This window comes from Bos indicus x Bos taurus, chromosome 1, assembly GCF_003369695.1.
Source record: "Bos indicus x Bos taurus breed Angus x Brahman F1 hybrid chromosome 1, Bos_hybrid_MaternalHap_v2.0, whole genome shotgun sequence".
In the NCBI taxonomy this organism is placed as follows: Eukaryota; Metazoa; Chordata; class Mammalia; order Artiodactyla; family Bovidae; genus Bos; species Bos indicus x Bos taurus.
Genome location: NC_040076.1, coordinates 97,999,433 through 98,018,668, shown reverse-complemented (window position 1 = coordinate 98,018,668; position 19,236 = coordinate 97,999,433). Strand labels below are relative to the sequence as shown.

Sequence of the window (19,236 nt, the reverse complement as noted above, 5' to 3'; positions counted from 1 at the left end):
AAGAGGCAAAAAAATAGATCCTATCTTTAAGTCTTCAGAAAAAATGCAGCCCTGCCAACATCCTGTTTTTAGACTTCTAACCTGCAGAACTGTGAGAGGATAAGTTTGTTTTTAAAGGCCACTAAATTTGTGACAGTTTGTTACAACAGGAAACCAATAGAGAAACATTTATAACAATATCAGTTCAGTTCAGTTCAGTCACTCAGTTGTGTCCGACTCGTTGCGACCCCATGAACCACAGCACACCAGGCCTCCCTGTCCATCACCAACTTCCGGAGTCCACCCAAACCCATGTCCATTGAGTTGATGATGCCATCCAACCATCTTATCCTCTGTCGTCCCCTTCTCCTCTCAGCCTCAATCTTTCCCAGTATCAGCGTCTTTTCCAATGAGTCAGCTCTTTGCATGAGGTGGCCAAAGTATTGGAGTTTCAGCTTCAACATCAGTCCTTCCAATGAACACCCAGGATTGATCTCCTTTGGATGGACTGGTTGGGTCTCCTTGCAGTCCAAAGGACTGTCAAGAGTCTTCTCCAACACCATAGTTCAAAAACATCAATTCTTCTGCGTTCAGCTTTATTTATAGTCCAACTCTCACATCCATACATGAACACTGGAAAAACCATAGCCTTGACTAGACGCCTTACCATTGTCTAACATACATACCAAGTACCATTGCCCACACACTATTTGAGAATTATATCAGTAACTCAGGCTTCCCTTGTGGCTCAGCTGGTAAAGAATCTGCCTGTAATACAGGAGACCTGGGTTTGATCCCTGGGTTGGGAAGATCCCCTGGAAAAGGGAAAGGCTACCCACTGCAGTATTCTGGCTGGGAGAATTCAATGGACTGTATAGAACGTGGGGTTGCAAAGAGTTAGACACAACTGAGTAGCTTTCACACATCAGTAACTCATACATACTTGGATCTTTCGCTTTGGAAATTTTTTCTCCTCCCTCTTCTTTTCCCTCACCTTTCCCTTCCCACTACATATACTCTTTCTAGTGTTTCAGATCTGTTAAATTGTTATCTCCTCACAGAGAACTTTTGAAACAAAACACATCCCATCCTCTCTCTGCCAGTCTAAATTAGGGTCCCTGATGTCATTCACTCTCATAGCACCCTACCCCCTTACAACAGTTTAAAATTAGGTATTTATTTGAGTGATTATTTTGTTGTTTTCCTCTTTCTTCTATTGGAAGTTTGAAGGGTACAAGTACCACATTTGATTTTGCTCACTGTTGTGAACCTAGCACATAGTAAGTATCCAGGAAATATCTCTTGGCTGAATGAGAATGTTCCAGAATTCTGCGAGTTCAGTTTTGTAAGATGGAGTGAAAGCATGCCTCATAATGCAGTCTGTCAGGGATCATGAAGCAACAAACTGATACACCACCTTCTCCTTCAGAGGACAAGGAGCAGGTTTTGCTTCAAATTTGATTTCGTCAGAAGTCCTAATCAAAGTCATTCAGCCAGATGACAATTGATAGATGTTTTTCATGATGCATATATAATCTAAGAAATACTATAGTATTTCTTGCTAGGAGCCGGTGAGGCATTCCACTCGTGACAAAGGTCATGAGGAAGGAGGCTCGGCATACACAAAGGCGGGATCGAGCCTCAGGAGTCCCCCTGGATGTTCTCGAGTATCTGCCCCCAAAAAAACCAGAGTCTGCCTACTTTATTGCTTTGTGCTCTCACCTCTGACTTTACTGGGGGCTATCCCCTACCACCGTCTCGCTCTCTCTGACAAAGAGTTAACTTACAGCTCTGATTAATAAAGTTCCTGGGCAACTAGGAGTGTTTAAATCCAAACCCCTCAGATGGCTCTCTAACTCGCCTGACAAATTTACCCGGACTCCTACAGCTATGCATACGATTGTTTACAGTCTCCCAGCCTCGAGAGGCACGGGAAGCTTAAGATATTCAAATAGCTTAGAGCCTCTCAGAGAGTTAGAAACTGTCAGAATAAAACTAGTAAAATATTTCATTGATGAGCCAATGCTTGTTGCCAAGTTTTCACATCCCCTGTATTGTATCCTTGAATATGTATTAATTAATAGTTGGTATGTAGAAAAAATAAGTAGTGGCCTTGGTGTTAGTAACTTTAGACCCTTAAGGTAATAAATTCTTTCCTTTGTTGTAAACCCATTACACATCCGCCCTATAGGAAAGCAATTTTATCTTCGGAAGATGCCACCAAACCTTAAAATAATTACTCTTAGAGAAAATAAGTCTTTGTTGATAAGTCTTTGTCAAGAGTCATAAAATGTTAATAAGCCTTCTGGCCAGAAGATGATGTAAATCACCTAAACCATTTGTATACGATAAATTTGCAGGAAAGTAACCCTGGTTTTTGATAAGAATCAAAGACTGCTGACTTTGCATCCCCTATTATCCTCTATGTGTAACTTAGGGTATAAAAGCCCCTGTTGAAAATAAAGCTACGGGCCTTGCTCACCAACGCTTGGTCTCCCCATGTCACTTTTCTCCTCAATTTCCAACTAAGTCTCCATCTGGAGCGCGGATATCCTCTGCGACCATTTATTTGCCTGGGCTTCTAAGACCCACTCGAGAAGGTGTCTAAGGTGGGGCACCTTCCGCTATTCGAGAGGGCGTCTGCGGCCTCTGTGGTCAGAGCTAACCTGGTGTCACGGGTTATATTGATTTTCCACGTAAACCAAGCTACTCAGCTTCTTTTCTCCACTGAATTTTCCTATTGAGCTATCCTCATTCTATTATTCTTTATATCTTTATGAATAAATAAATAAATAGTCACCGATGCCGTCTCCCCTTTGAATACCCTGGATCAGCCGGGGCTAGACCTCGGCAATTTCTCAAAAATTCTCTTTAATTACATTCAAAATGCTTTTGCTGCTTTTATTTCCATTTGCACTTTATTGGTTTTCAATATGGGGTTTCCCAGGTGGTGCTAGTGGTAAAGAACCTGACTGCCAATGCAGGAGATATAAGAGATGTGAGTTCGATCCCAAATTGTAAATTCCTTCAAAGACACTTAAACATCCATTTAAGAACTGACTTTGAGAACTTCAAGAGATCAATTTTTCCTGAGTAATTATTTATATTTTCTGCAATTTTGGTTCCACTGGAGTTCAAGAATCAAAGCTAAGGATTTGCTTGAACTCTTCTTGGGATGGAGAAGTGATTAACATTTGTGAACATTTTGGTGAAGCTTCAAAATGCAGAACGATTCAGGAGGATGTATTGAGGAGGATGTGGATACATTTTATTTATATGTATTTCAGAGACGTCATGCCATGTGATTTCAATGTTTTTTTAGAAAAATATCAATCTTTATTTCTTTTTAATTTTTTAATTGGAAGAAAATTGCTTTACAATATTGTGTTGGTTTCTGCCGTATAACAATACAAACCAGTCATAATTATACTGGTTTATGAGAACCAGTATCACCTCCTTCTTGAGGTTCCCTCCCCTCCCTTCATCCCACCCCTCTAGGTCATTATCACAGAGCATCAGGCTGGGCTCCCTGCATTACACAGTAACTTCTTACCAGCTATCTGTTTAACCTGTGGTAGTGTATGTATGTAGGTGCTACTTTCTTCATTCATCCTACTCTCTCCTTCTCCAACTGTGTCCACAAGTCTGTTTTCTATATCTGCATTTCCATTCCATCCCTGAAAACAGGTTCATCAACACCATATATATGCATTAATATAGAATATTTGTTTAGAAAAACATTGGTCTTTAAATATTAGATACTTTTCCCATATTATTCTGAATGTGTCTATGGATTTTGCCCATATATAGTATCTCTGTTAAATAGTCGATTCTGATTTTAAGTATAAGGGTTTCCATGGAAAGGAAACAGATTTTACTGAAATACAATGAGATTCCCCTATATTACTATGTCTACTCAGTTATTCCTCATAATAATCTGTGAGATAGCTCTCATTGATCCCACCGTACTGAAGAGGAAATTGAGGATTTTATTGACGATGCCAAAGCCTTTGACTGTGTGGATCACAACAAACTATGGAAAATTCTTCAAGAGATGGGAATACCAGATCATCTTACCTGCCTGCTGAGAAATCTGTATGCAGGTCAAGAAGCAACAGTTAGAACTGGACATGGAACAACAGACTGGTTCCAAATCGGGAAAGGAGAATGCCAAGGCTGCATATTATCACCTTGCTTATTTAACTTATATACAGAATACATCATGTGAAATGCCAGGCTGGATGAAGCACAAGCTGGAATCAAGATTGCCAGGAGAAATATCAATAACCTCAGATACACAGATGACACCACCCTTATGGCAGAAAGCGAAGAAAAACTAAAGAGTCTCTTGATGAAAGTGAAAAAGGAGAGTGAAATAGTTGGCTTAAAACTCAACATTCAAAAAATGAAGACCATGGCATCTGGTCCCATCATTCCATGGCAAATAGATGAGGAAACAATGGAAACAGTGAGAGACTTTGCTTTTGGGGGCTCCACAATCACTGCAGATAGTGAGTGCAGTCATGAAATTAATGGACACTTGCTCCTTGGAAGAAAAGCTATGACCAACCTAAACAGCATGTTAAAAAGCAGAGGCATTACTTTGCCAACCAAGGTCCATCTAGTCAAAGCTACAGTTTTTCCAGTAGTCATTTACGGATGTGAAAGTTAGACTACAAAGTTGGACTACAAAGAACTGATGCTTTTGAACTGTGGTGTTGCAAAAGACTCTTGAGAGTCCCTTGGACTGCAAGGAGATCCAACCAGTCCATCCTAAAGGAGATCAGTCCTGAATATTCATTGGAAGGACTGATGGTGAAGCTGAAACTCCAATAGGTTGGCCACCTGATGCAAAGAACTGACTCACTGGAAAAGACCCTGATGCTGGGAAAGATGGAAGGCAGGAGAAGAAGGGGATGACAAAGGATGAGATGTTTGGATAACATCACTGACTCAATGGACATGAGTTTGAGTAAGCTCCGAGCATTGGTGATAGACAGGGAAGACTGGTGTGCTGCAGTCCATGGGGTCGCAGAGTCGGACACAACTGAGCAACTGAACTGAAGTGAACTGTGGTCTTAAACAATTGTTTAAAGCCAGAGATATATGGCGTGCTGCGATTCATGAGGTCGCAAAGAGTCGGACACGACTGAGTGACTGAACTGAACTGAACTGAACATCCATACTGGTGCTGAGCCTCCCTGACCCAAAGTTCATGCCATTTCCTCTAGACCACACGACCTTCAATGGGTCTTGCAGACCAGCACAGTAATCATAAGGCCCCTCTCTATCAAAGCAAATCATACAGGATATTGCTTCCCTCAAAGCCCCAAGCCAGTGGGCCCCATACCTCAAGACGGGAAATGGCTAAATAGATGGGGAAATTGGAACTTATTACACAAACACTTCTGTGTTCAGCATGGCCACTTTGACTCGTTAATGTTGTTATTCTCCTCAGGGCACAGAATTTTGTGGCTGTATTTGCTGTGGCCCTGTCAAGCTTTATGCTCAGTAATGCCATGGCAAAAACAGGTCTTCCCAGTGATGGCAAGAATTTGTAGAACCACAGCTCATGGCTTTTGAATTTATCAGAAGGCTTTAAAGACACACATTTTATTTTTTCTGATTGTGAGCCTTTCATTAGGGAGTACCTTTCATCACGTCACGGTGAAATGGGGCTGATGCTCTTATGTATTTACTGACAACGATGTGAAGGAAGTAAGAATATCACAAACATCCACTTCCAGTCACCTCTGAAATGCCACGACCAGTTCTTCTTGCTTCACCACTCATTAACAAGTAAAGTTAATCAACTTCTCAACCAATAAAACCAGATGTGCTCTTTGGCATACCTAGCAAGTTCAGGATAAGTGCTTTACTGATATATATATATGAATAATCACTGATTCTTAGAGAAAAAGGATGTTTAGATCAACAGCAGACTATATAAATAGTTGTTCACATGCTGAGTCAGATTCCACCTAATTCTCTTACTTGTACATATCCCAGTCAAGAAGAGAGGAAAAAATTCTCTTTTTAAAATTAATCACCCATATTTCATCAGTCTTTGTTTTTAATACTAAGCAAGCAACTTTGGCTGCCTCATGCGAAGAGTTGACTCATTGGAAAAGACTCTGATGCTGGGAGGGATTGGGGGCAGGAGGAGAAGGGGAGGACAGAGGATGAGATGGCTGGATGGCATCACTGACTCGATGGACGTGAGTCTGGGTGAACTCTGGGAGTTGGTGATGGACAGGGAGGCCTGGCGTGCTGCAATTCATGGGGTCGCAAGGAGTCAGACACGACTGAGCGACTGAACTGAACTGAACTGAAGCAACCAAGGGCCTTTAAAGTTAGAATATCTAGTTTGTCTACCATTGCTGTCATTTCTATTTAAAAAGAAAACTGGAAGATGAAATGATCTTAAGGATTGTTGATGCTGAGAAAACAAATAACCCCACAGCCAATGAAACAGAGGGATACCGTGAACAAGGCAGCTAATAACTTCTCCATTGTGAGGGTTTTCTAAAAGGTTTGTTCTTTCATGATGCTATTCACTCCTGAGGTGATAAAAGGTTGATTCAGAAATTGTTATGCAACTTTAGGTGCAGCAACCTAAATTATCTGATTTTTTTTCCCACTGAATGTGTTTGAATTGTCATCAGATACAACCATGAAATTCAAAATGTGTGCTTGACTACAACTTGTAAGCTGAGAAATTGAGAAATACCTAGAAAGCCTTTCTCCTCATAAAAAAATGGTATGATATTATTTAGAAGTTGGGAAGGAAACCTTTTACTGCTTGGGCTGTAAAAAAAAAAAATCTCAAAACCAGCAGAGTAGCTGACAAGTGACACAAATACAGTATATACTAATGCACAGAGAGAAACAACCTTGAGAATTTAAACCGGCTGCACACACACACAAAATCTTTATCCAGATATGTGGTCCCTCATGAATTATACTATTATTTTAGTTGATTTTACCTGACATCACCCTATGAGTTTCTTTAGTGACAAGAAAATTGCAGCCGGCCCTTGACAGTCGGTCACAAATTGACTGAACAAAACAAAATCAAACACTGAAGTAATCCCCAAGTAAATTTAATGAAACCTAAATCCCAATGGGTAGCACACTTCTGTAGGCAATGGTCTTATTTAATAAATTTTCCCCTGCTTTCACTTTTAGAGCTATATATACACAGACAAATTTAATTCATTGGGTTTACATTTCCTCTTTCCCTTAGTTTGTCCACCAGGCACATACGGGAAGGACTGTAAACAGGTATGTCAGTGTTCAGCTGAGAATGAGGAGTGTCACCCAGTCACAGGGAGATGTACCTGTCTGCCTGGCTACCATGGAAACCGCTGTCATCTCCGTAAGTGTGTTCTGTGCCTTAGTTGTAATTTACTGAAGAGACACTGCTGGAGTGGGTTATCATTCAGAATGCTAAAGGGCAAATGTTAATTCAAGGTTCTAATTCATTGTAAATCCTATGGGAGTTTTTATTAGAATGGTTGAAAACATACTTTCCTGTGTAACTCATTCTCCCATTTGCCTTTCCTAGTCAAAATATCCCCAAGAAAAAGATAAGAATTAAAGAGAAAGAAAGAAGGAAATATAAACAAAGTATTATAAATCAATATATAGCAAATGGCAACATATTCAGAGTGATTCATAAAGTTAGTTCCACAATCTGCTTTTAAGAACAATCAAGTTAAATAAATTGTTATTCTGGAATGAAAACAGTGACTTGCTTAAATGACAAAATGCCAGTTGGCTCATTGTTGTATAGTAAAAAAGAATAGTCCCTTGACCAAACACCTTATATTCATTTGTTAGGAGATTTTAACATAGAAATGGTTATAGGAGAACATATGATAAAAACTCCCAAGGAACATGTTAAAATGTTCAGTCAGCTACTTAATTTTTAAGCTCGTAATTATTTATAATGTACTTTTTATAGGTTTAAGGATAAAATGATTTGGCTTTAGTTTCATTTTTCCCCCAACTTGGCCCTTGCTACTCTCTTTTCTCCCCAGTCGTTCCTATAACAGGTTTTTTTCCCCCCTACTTTCCTTTCCTAATTCTGCAAGTGTGTGGATGAGTTTTGGATCTCGCCCAAAAAACATCAGCCATAAAACATAGACTCATGATCAAGCTATTGGTTCCCATTTTCCACAAGCCATAGAATATATATTTTGAATATCAATTCTCACATTTGTCCTAATTTTAAACTTTACCAACTAAAAACACAGTTAAGCATGTACAAAAATGGTTTAATACACCCATAGAACCCACAACCATTGCATTATTCAAACTTACAATGAAGAACTAAAGCATTAAATTAATAAAATTTTAATTATTTTTTCGGTCATGGCAAATCTCAAGCAATGGAAGAAAGGAGTGATTTTCTCACATTTGAGGCTGTCACATTTCTCAGGAAAAATTTCTTCTTGATATCAAGGATATTTCATCTGAATAAATCAAAATTAAGTTACATAAAGCTGAAATGTAAATGTAAACTGAAAGCTTACATTTCAGAAAGCCAGCTACCTTGGGTTGAAGGAGGAGAGCTTTGCCTTGAAAAAGCCAGGTTGAGGCCGGGAGCCGCTCCCTGACTAGTCCAATGGGCTCAGTTCCAGGCAACACGTGGTTGGAAGTTGCTGCAAATGTTCCTTGGCAAGATGCACTGTAATTACGGGACGACAAAAGAGGGGTTCAAGAAAATATCCATAAAAGGTGTAGCTGGCTCAAAAGCAAACATTACAGCAGCCAAAAACAACCAGGCTTTCATCTTCCCAGGTTTGGAGTGAAGAATCAACATTTTCTCTCAGTAGAGGTCAGAGGAAGCAGACAAATGGAGTAGGAATCTCACCACTTTTCCTTAATTTATACTGGGTGGTTTAGTCCCAGTCAGAGAGTTGGTGATGGACAGGGAGGCCTGGCATGCTGCGATTCATGGAGTCGCAAAGAGTCGGACATGACTGAGCGACTGATCTGATCTGATCTGATGGATAGCAAGTAGGGAGGAAAACAAACAAACTTGGTAGATGTAAATTCATCTTGCTATGTATTTTATGAGCAACATGAAATTGTTAAGTGATTACAGATCCTGGAAATCTTTCATTTCTCCAACCTGCAGTATGATTTATTAGAAGTCTCTCTGAGTGAACTGAAAGCATTGGAATCCTCTAGAACCATAGACCACTCTGTTGACAGTATCTATAAGAAGACCCATAACACTTGGTTTAAGACACTTTGAGAAACATGGGCCACAGGATAGCTTACCTGTGCCAAGAGGAAGATGTCAAGACATGAGTGGAAGCTTGGCTTAAATGGTTTTGCTCATAGCAATGACTATTCAGACAGACCAAATCTTAGTATCTGTTTTTAAGAATAAAATAAAACTGTGTAACAATGGCTGGTGCATATGTGAATAAACTGGTCAGATACTACTAGGAAAACAGACTGAAAAACAGATTCATGCTTTTCATTTGCTTTGGAGCTAAGTGTCTCAAGATACAATCACAACCTTGCTTGTTCTAACTTCCTAATTAAACTTCCCAAATGTCACTTGCTTCATCATGGTATACAGTAACCTTTAATATTTAAACAAATCAGAATGGCGAATTCATTTCCAAGCTTCTTAGTTAATCTCCTTCATGTAGAGGGGGTGGTGCAAGGATAAGGGAAAATATTAATAATCATCTTCTAATTGAAAATAATGGCTTCCTATGTGGCACAGTGGTAAAGAAATCTGCCACGGCAGGAGATGCCAGATCCCTGGGTTGGGAAGATCCCCTGGAAGAAGAAATGGCAATCCACTACAATGTTCTTGCCTGAAGAATCCTATGGACAGAGGAGCCTAGTGGACTACAGTCCATGGGGTCTCAGAGAGTCAGACACGACTGAGCACATGTGCACACACACACACACACACACACACACAATGGAAAATAACCAAATATCCATTGTTCAAGAAACAAAATTTCCTGGGGAAAATAATTGTAAAGAATAGAACAAAGGCCAAGCAATGATCAAAGTGGAATTTTAGGAAATGAGAGAGGGGAGACTGAACACCCCATCAAGCCAAATGAAATCATTGTCTCCTGGGCGTATGTTTACTTGTTAAATTTAGTGAACATCTGAGCAAGAGATGTGTGCATGATTCTAGAAGTTAGACTTTCACATAGTCACAGAATTATATGAGAAAGTAGAGCTGTCAGTAAAATAACTTATTCTTGGGAAAAAAGTTATGGGTACTTTTGTAAACAGATATCATACTCTTAATATAAATTTAATGAGTTGCGGGATTAAGAGGTTAGTGCATATACTGTCTTTTAACAGATGTTATGCTCATTAGAAGGTTAATTTCATCATATTCAGTGTCCAAATTTTAAAAGGATAATTAAGTTGAAGGCTTATTTTCTTTCTGTATACCAAGAAGAAACAGCAAAAGATGATATTTTCAAATGCAAAACCACCATTCAGGCAGTTTGAAATGAGTATATGTCAGAGAGAAATTATGTTTTCCAAGTCACTTCAATTCAAATGAAAGTGATCTTAAAATATAGATCTTTACATATATCGGTTATATAAATTCATCAGATAACAGCGTCTAATTCTTCTTTCCTTTTAACTGACGCTCATTCTTTTATACCCATTATTATATCTACAGTTCAACATTTTCCTAATTAATGAATATGTAAATTTCACTTTATGGGTTGTTTTCATTTCCCTATTTGAACAAAAACCCACATCACTTTTCACTACCAACTCAAGGGATTGCAGAATTTTTTATATTAGTCAATTCTTAATTTAACCTCCTTTTTAGAAGCAACATGCCAGCAGTACACACCACACTTCATTGTTTCCAACTATACCTTTTTTTCTTTGTGTTTTTTATCTCCACTATCAAGCAACCAAATATTTAAGCATCATATAATAATGATAAAAGCTATTAAAAGTTACATTCTGAAAGACTGACCCAGATAGACATGAAAGCATTTTATATTGTGGTGAATAAGAGAAGACAGAGACTCTTTAAACCACTAGTTCTGTTTTTAGATACACTCCATTGAATTTTAGTAAGGGACAAAAATAACTTCTTAGGAGGACTAAAGAATGCTGTACACCAAAGAAGTATCCATTGACTATGAGAACTGGCATCCTTTGGAAGGAAGAAACAATAGGTAAGAATGTGAAGTGCATTTCTCATTTTTCATAGAAAGGAAAAAAGTAATACAACAGCTGTAACAGAAAAGTAACCTTTGATAAGAATGATCTTAGCTGTTTTCCGTTCATTCTCCATCTTGAAGGATTTTATTAATATTTTAAAATGAAAGAGAAAGGGACTGATGGAGGGAAGGAGAAGCCATTTGAGTCTAAGGCTCAAGATGAGACAGTGGCTTCTAGGATGGGATATAGATAGGGATTATAAGCAATTAGAGTTTCAATAAAAACCATTTCTTGCTGTCTAAAACCTGCTACATGTGCAACACTCAAAAGTGTTCTTTACCATCAATTCTTACATAGAAATACAGGATCAAGTGGAAGGAAGCCAGTGTCATTCAGTCTCTCAGTTCAGTTCAGTGCAGTTCAGTCGCTCAGTCGTGTCCGACTCTTTGAGACCCCATGAATCGCAGCACACCAGGCCTCCCTGTCCATCACCAACTCCCGGAGTTCACTCAAACTCACGTCCATCGAGTCGGTGATGCCATCCAGCCATCTCATCCTCTGTCCTCCCCTTCTCCTCCTGCCCGCAATCCCTCCCAGCATCAGAGTCTTTTCCAATGAGTCAACTCTTCGCATGAGGTGGCCAAAGTACTGGAGTTTCAGCTTTAGCATCATTCCTTCCAAAGAAATCCCAGGGCTGATCTCCTTCAGAATGGACTGTTTGGATCTCCTTGCAGTCCAAGGGACTCTCAAGAATCTTCTCCAACACCACAGTTCAAAAGCATCAATTCTCTGGCACTCAGCTTTCTTCAGAGTCCAACTCTCACATCCATACATGACCACTGGAAAAACCATAGCTTTGACTAGATGGACCTTTGTTGGCAAAGTAATGTCTTTGCTTTTGAATATGCTATCTAGGTTGGTCATAACTTTTCTTCCAAGGAGTAAGCGTCTTTTAATTTCATGGCTGCAGTCACCACCTGCAGTGATTTTGGAGCCCCCGAAAGTAAAGTCTGACACTGTTTCCACTGTTTCCCCATCTATTTGCCATGAAGTGATGGGACCAGATGCCATGATCTTAGTTTTCTGAATGTTGAGCCAACTTTTTCATTCTCCTCTTTCACTCTCATCAAGAGGCTTTTCAGTTCCTCTTCACTTTCTGCCGTAAGGGTGGTATCATCTGCATATCTGAGGTTATTGATATTTCTTCTGGCAATCTTGTTTCCAGTTTGTGCTTCTTCCAGCCCAGCATTTTTCATGATGTACTCTGCATATAAGTTAAATAAGCAGGGTGCATATAAGTTAAATAAGCAGGGTGACAATATACAGCCTTGATGAACTCCTTTTCCTATTTGGAACCAGTCTGTTGTTCCATGTCCAGTTCTGATTGTTGCTTCCTGACCTGCATATAGGTTTCTCAATAGGCAGATCAGGTGGTCTGGTATTCCCATCTCTTTTAGATTTTTCCACAGCTTACTGTGATCCACACAGTCAAAGGCTTTGGCATTGTCAATAAAGCAGAAATAGATGTTTTTCTGGAACTCTCTTGCTTTTTCCATGATCCAGCGGATGTTGGAAATTTGATCTCTGGTTCCTCTGCCTTTTCTAAAAGCAGCTTGAACATCTGGAAATTCATGGTTCACATATTGCTGAAGCCTGGCTTGGAGAATTTTGAGCATTACTTTACTAGCATGTGAGACGAGTGCAATTATGCGATTGTTTGATCATTCTTTGGCATTGCCTTTCTTTGGGATTGGAATGAAAACTGACCTTTTCCAGTCCTGTGGCCACTGCTGAGTTTTCCAAATTTGCTGGCATATTGAGTGTAGCACTTTCACAGCATCATCTTTCAGGATTTGGAATAGCTCAACTGGAATTCCATCACCTCCACTAGCTTTGTTCGTAGTGTGCTTTCTAAGGCCCACTTGACTTTGCATTCCAGGATGTCTGGCTCTAGGTGAGTGATCATACGATTGTGATTATCTGGGTCATGAAGATCTTTTTTGGACAGTTCTTCTGTGTATTCTTGCCACCTCTTCTTAATATCTTCTGCTTCTGTTAGGTCCATACCATTTCTGTCCTTTATCGAGCCCATTTTTGCATGAAATGTTCCCTTCGTATCTCTAATTTTCTTGAAGAGATCTCTGCTGCTGCTAAGTCACTTCAGTTGTGTCTGACTCTTCATGACCCCATGGACTGCACCTACCAGGCTCTTTCATCCATGGGATTTTCCAGGCAAGAGTACTGGAGAGGGGTGCCATCACCTTCTCCAGAAGAGATCTTTAGTATTTCCCATTCTGTTGTTTTCCTCTATTTCTTTGCATTGATCGTTGAGAAAGGCTTTCTTATCTCTTCTTCCTATTCTTTGGAACTCTGCATTCAGATGCTTATATCCTTCCTTTTCTCCTTTGCTTTTCACTTCTCTTCTTTCACAGCTATTTGTAAGGCCTCCTCAGACAGCCATTTTGCTTTTTTGCATTTCTTTTCCATGGGGATGGTCTTGATCCCTGTCTCCTGTACAATGTCACGAACCTCCGTCCATAGTTCATCAGACACTCTATCTATCAGATCTAGTCCCTTAAATCTATTTCTCACTTCCACTGTATAATCATAAGGGATTTGATTTAGGTCATACCTCAATGGTCTAGTAGCTTTCCCTACTTTCTTCAATTTCAGTCTGAATTTGGCAAAAAGGAGTTCATGAGCTGAGCCACAGTCAGCTCCTGGTCTTGTTTTTGTTGACTGTATGGAGCTTCTCCATCTTTGGCTGCAAAGAATATAATCAATCTGATTTCGGTGTCGACCATCTGGTGATGTCCATGTGTAGAGTCTTCTCTTGTGTTGATGGAAGAGGGTGTTTGCAATGACCAATGCGTTTTCTTGGCAAAACTCTATTAGCCTTTGCCCTGCTTCATTCCGTACTCCAAGGCCATTTGCCTGTTACTCCAGGTGTTTCTTGACTTCCTACTTTTGCATTCTAGTACTCTATAATGAAAAGGACATCTTTTATGGGTGTTAGTTCTAAAAGGTCTTGTAGGTCTTCATAGAACCATTCAACTTCAGCTTTTTCAGTGTTACTGGTGGGGGCATAGACTTGGATTACTGTGATATTGAATGGCATGCCTTGGAAATGAACAGAGATCATTCTGTCGTTTTTGAGATTGCATCCAAGTACTGCATTTCACACTCTTTTTTTTGACCATGATGGCTACTCCATTTCTTCTAAGGGATTCCTGCCCACAGTAGTAGATATATGGTCATCTGAGTTAAATTCACCCATTCCAGTCCATTTTAGTTCGCTGATTCCTAGAATGTCCACGTTCATTCTTGCCATCTCCTGTTTGACCACTTCTAATTTGCCCTGATTCATGGACCTAACATTCCACGTTCCTGTGCAATATTGCTCTTTATGTCATTGGACCTTGCTTCTATCACCAGTCACATCCACAACTAGGTATTGTTTTTGCTTTGGCTCCATCCCTTCATTCTTTCTGCACTGATCTCCAGTAGCATATTGGGCACCTACTGACCTGAGGAGTTCCTCTTTCAGTATCCTATCATTTTGATTTTTCATGCTGTTTATGGGGTTCTCAAGGCAAGAATACTGAAGTGGTTTGCCATTCCCTTCTCCAGTGGACCACATTCTGTCAGACCTCTCCACCATGACCCGCCCGTCTTGGGTGGCCCCACGGGCATGGCTTAGTTTCATTGAGTTAGAAAAGGCTGTGGTCCTAGTGTGATTAGATTGACTAGTTTTCTGTAATTATGGTTTCAGTGTGTCTGTCCTCTGATGCCCTCTTGCAACACCTACCATCTTACTTGGGTTTCTCTTACCTTGGACGTGGGGTATCTCTTCACGGCTGCTCCAGCAAAGTGCAGCCGCTGCTCCTTACCTTGGACGAGGGGTATCTCCTCACTGCCGCCCCTCCTGACATTGAACATGGAATAGCTCCTCTAGGCCCTCCGGTGCCCGGCGCCCGCGCAGCCACCACTCCTTGGACGTGGCGTAGCTCCTCCTGGCCACGCTTGTGCGCCGTCGCAGCCACTTCAGTCTCTAGTCATTTTTAGAACTGTGCTTCCAAGTGAAAACGTTGTGCAAGAGGAAGGACCTCAGGCAAAAACGAAACCTTTGCACTCAGGTTAAGCAGATAGGAAAAGGGTTTTGCCATAGGCCCACCAATGATCTTGGCACTGTGAAAGAAAATAATGGCTACCATTAACTTGGGAGCTATCTGAGATTGGTGATATGCTAGGTGCCCTACTTGTTCACACAACAAGCCTGTGATTCTGTTATCATCCTCTTTGGGAGTGAAGAACTAGGAGCTCAAAAGAAGGACTTCCACATTAGCAAGTGGAAGATACAGGGTTCAAATCTCAGTCTTTTCAAAATATTCTACATCTTTTTATTTTAGAAATATGACAGGAAAAAGGAAACTGTGTTTACCAGGTAACATAATTTTGTGCAATAACATTTTTAAGTAACTATACTCTACTTCCTCATCTTCAAATAATTGTTGAGCTAGATGGACCTGAGGTCTCTTGAAACTAAAACTTCTGTGATTTTAAGACTAAAGTACCAGAAGTTTCATAGAGCAGGACAACAACATATTTGGAAGTGCTTCAAAGTCAGTTATGTGCTTGAATCCCTGCTACATTTTCTCTTCTAGTTACTTATCCTATTTCTACTTAAACTCGTACAGAGATGGGTAGCTCACTGCCTCATGGTGAAAGCTTATTCCAATCCTGGACAGCGCTTTCAAAGAGTATTTCCTTATTGAGATAATATCCCCCTTCTTCCTTTTCCATAAGACTTCCTTTTCATGTGTGAAGACAGTTCTATCTTCTTAGGTCTATTTTCTCCTGGCTAAATACCCCCAATCTTTCGATCATTGCACAGATAATATGGTTTTCAGGTCACTCTTCGCCCTGCTCAGTCTCCTTCTGCCTTGAAGTCTGGCCATTTATCTACCTCTTACACATGTATCATCATGGTCAGCCAAGATCCATGGATAAGAGTAGAAAACTGAGACACTAATAGAAAATTAAGATGCTTTCTCCAGGCTTGTTGCCGTTTTGAATTCTTATGTGTATTAAACCCAAATCATTCCAGATCAGACAAACTATACTTAGATAGTAACTGAAAGAATGACTTTTTCTAGGCAGGAATAAAACAACCTTCTTTGGTGAATTGTCTTTTTTTCTGAGCATACTCTAAAAGTGGGTAGATTTTCAAGGAAGTTCAAGGTTAAGTTTCTTATGTATTATTAATGAACAGCTTCAGGAACTCTATGTCCCCATCTGTATTTCTAAGGCTGCTGCTGCTCTGCTAAGTCGCTCCAGTCGTATCCGACTCTGTGCGACCCCATAGACGGCCTCCCACCAGGCTCCTCTGTCTCTGGGATTCTCCAGACAAAAACACTGGAGTGGGTTGCGATTTCCTTCTCCAATGCAGGAAAGTGAAAAGTGAAAGTGAAGTCACTCAGTCGTGTCTGACTCTCAGCGACCCCACGGACTGCAGCCTACCAGGCTCCTCCGTCCATGGAATTTTCCAGGCAAGAGTACTGGAGTAGGGTGCCAGTGCCTTCTCCATTTCTAAGGCATCCATCCCTATACATTTGTATCCTCAGATAAGTCCATCCCTTGAATCAGTATCTTGAAGGTGATAAGAATACCAAAAACAGTCATTGGAATGTTGAGTTAACCACATGACTATGGGCATGAAGTTAAGCACTGATAGCTTCAAGTTACAATACCACATATGGTTTTGTTCTCTTTCATCAGGATGCCCAAAAGGCACTTATGGCCCTTATTGCCGAAGGAAGTGTAAGTGCCTGAATGGTGGCAGCTGTGACACCATGATTGGAACCTGTGACTGCCTTCCTGGCTTCATCGGGGCTGACTGCAGTCAAAGTAAGTCACTCTATCTACTATGAATTTTATATACTAAATCAGCGTTTTAAAGAACTGCACTTAGAGAGTACATGTTTTGGCATTTATTTTACAGAATGATTTACTGCAGTAACAGGAGTAAATTCTAGGTTGAGGAATACTTCTGGCAGGAATTTGATTGAGAGCTGAAGTCAGTGAAGGCAGCCAGGAAGCCCTCTGGTCACAACCTCTCTGGCCCCAGCAATGCTGGACTCAAGTCAAGATAAGAAATTGTGTTTGGCAAGATCAGAGCAGACTGGAGATTCCTATGTACACAATGTCAAATTCATTGTCCAAATTTCCACAATTTCATTTATCCTCAGCAATTTTCTAGCTCAAAATTAAGTAGTTTCCCCTTACCTAAAAGTAACCATTTCCTGAAAATCCAAAGACCTTAAATAACTACCCATCATACAAACTCTGGGAGATGGTGAAGGACAGGGAAGCCTGGCATGCTGCAGTCTGTAAGGTTACAAAGAGTCAGACATGACTGAGCAACTGAACAGCAACATCATACAAGTAACTACTGACATAAAATTTAAGGGACCAGATATAAATTAAAGATGCCATACAAATGCACTGGCTTAGACATTGTGGGAATATCCTTACAAACACATTTTGCTTTTATCAAATCCATCAGTTTCCAACTATTTAGACAGTTCACAAGATGATGATGGTCTTTAGGGAGGATGGAGGAGGCAATGAGTTGGAAAGGGCATGGTGGGGAGGTGATCCTGGCATTGTTGTATTCTTTATCCTAGTGCTGTTGATGAGCATGTTTGCTTGGTGATCCTTTATTGATCTGTTCACTATTATTATATATTTTGTGCACTATTCTGTATCTTCCCCGGTGGATGTCCCAAGTGGCTCAGTGGTAAAGAATCTGCCTGCAATGCAGGAGACCTGGGTTTGATCCCTGGATCAGGAAGAAGCTCTAGAGGAGAGAATGGCAACCCAATCCAGTATTCTTGCCAGGAGAATCCCATGGACAGAAAAGCCTGGTAGCCTATGGGCTACAGTCCATAGGGTCACAAAGAGTCAGACATGACTGAAACAACTTCACATGCATTCTTTATCTTGTACTTCACAAAAGAGTAAAGATTTTTTTTTTCAACTTTTAATTTTATATTGGAGTATAGCCTATTAACAGTGTTGTGATAATTTCAGGCGGACAGCAAAGGGATTCAGCCATACATATACAGGCATCCCTTCTCCCCCAGACTCCCTCCCATCCAGGCTGCCACATAAGAGTAAGATCTTAAAGACTGAAGGACTGTGATTGTGAACTTGAGATTCTTTTATTTGGAAGAATGATAACGAAGTTTGTGATCAGGCAAAGTTATGGTTATGTGGTAAAGATATCCAGAATGCTTATCTTCTTCAGGCAGGTAGTTGCTTGTTTTCTTCCTATGAGGGTAATCTTACTCTGCTTCAGTATCCTGCTGTTCTGAGAATAAAAGATGAATAAGACAAAGTCCTGGCTCCAAGTGGCAGAAAATTGAAACCTAATGGATACTGCCTCTGAGGCCTCAATGGCCAAGTTATCTTTGAGTGAAAGCCAGCCCATAAACATCTCCCAATGAAGGTTCTAACTGGCTCCTTTGTGTTTGTTCTTCAAAGAAAATCGTTGGAGAAATTTCCTTAGGCCAGAGAATCTTCAAAAGTTATGGTTTCCTTGAATGTCCGGAGGAGTTTTGTCTGCAGAAAGCCATGATCTTGTACTTGAGCAATTTTCCTTCTCTGCTTTGACAGCTATGGCGATCAGAGCCAAGTTTTCTGTCACCTTTTACAATTCAAAGAATTATATTTGTTTATGTATACACACTTCCCTGGTGGCTAAGACAGGAAAGAACACCTGCCATGTGAGAGACCTGGGTTCGATCCCTGGGTTGGGAAGATCCCCTGGAGGAGGGCATGCCAACCTACTGCAGTTTACTTGCCTGAAGAATCCCCATGGACAGAGGAGCCTGCCGGGATACAGTCCATGGGGTCACAAAGAGTCGGTCATGACTGAGCAACTAAGCACACAATGTATACACTGTTATATATTTTCCCTTTATTGAACCTCACAGATATTTATTTTATCTTTGTTTTGTCTCTATTTTGGTAAGCATCTCACTGAACTGATAGAATGAGATTGCAGCAAAACAA

At 40.4% G+C, this 19,236-nt stretch overlaps 1 protein-coding gene across 8 annotated transcripts in view; it reads left to right on the top strand.

Moving 5' to 3' along the window:
* The window catches only part of LOC113892654 (EGF-like and EMI domain-containing protein 1), a 687,432-nt gene that overhangs the window by 639,298 nt on the left and 28,898 nt on the right, over nt 1–19,236 (top strand). For all 8 annotated transcript variants that reach the window (XR_003511104.1, XM_027541793.1, XM_027541787.1 and 5 more), the window contains 2 exons: nt 7,226–7,357; nt 16,939–17,067. Coding sequence is in view for 7 of the 8 variants with exons in the window: in XM_027541793.1 (XP_027397594.1) it covers nt 7,226–7,357; nt 16,939–17,067 (261 nt within the window). In the remaining variant the exon portion in view is untranslated. The remainder of the gene's footprint in view (nt 1–7,225; nt 7,358–16,938; nt 17,068–19,236) is intronic.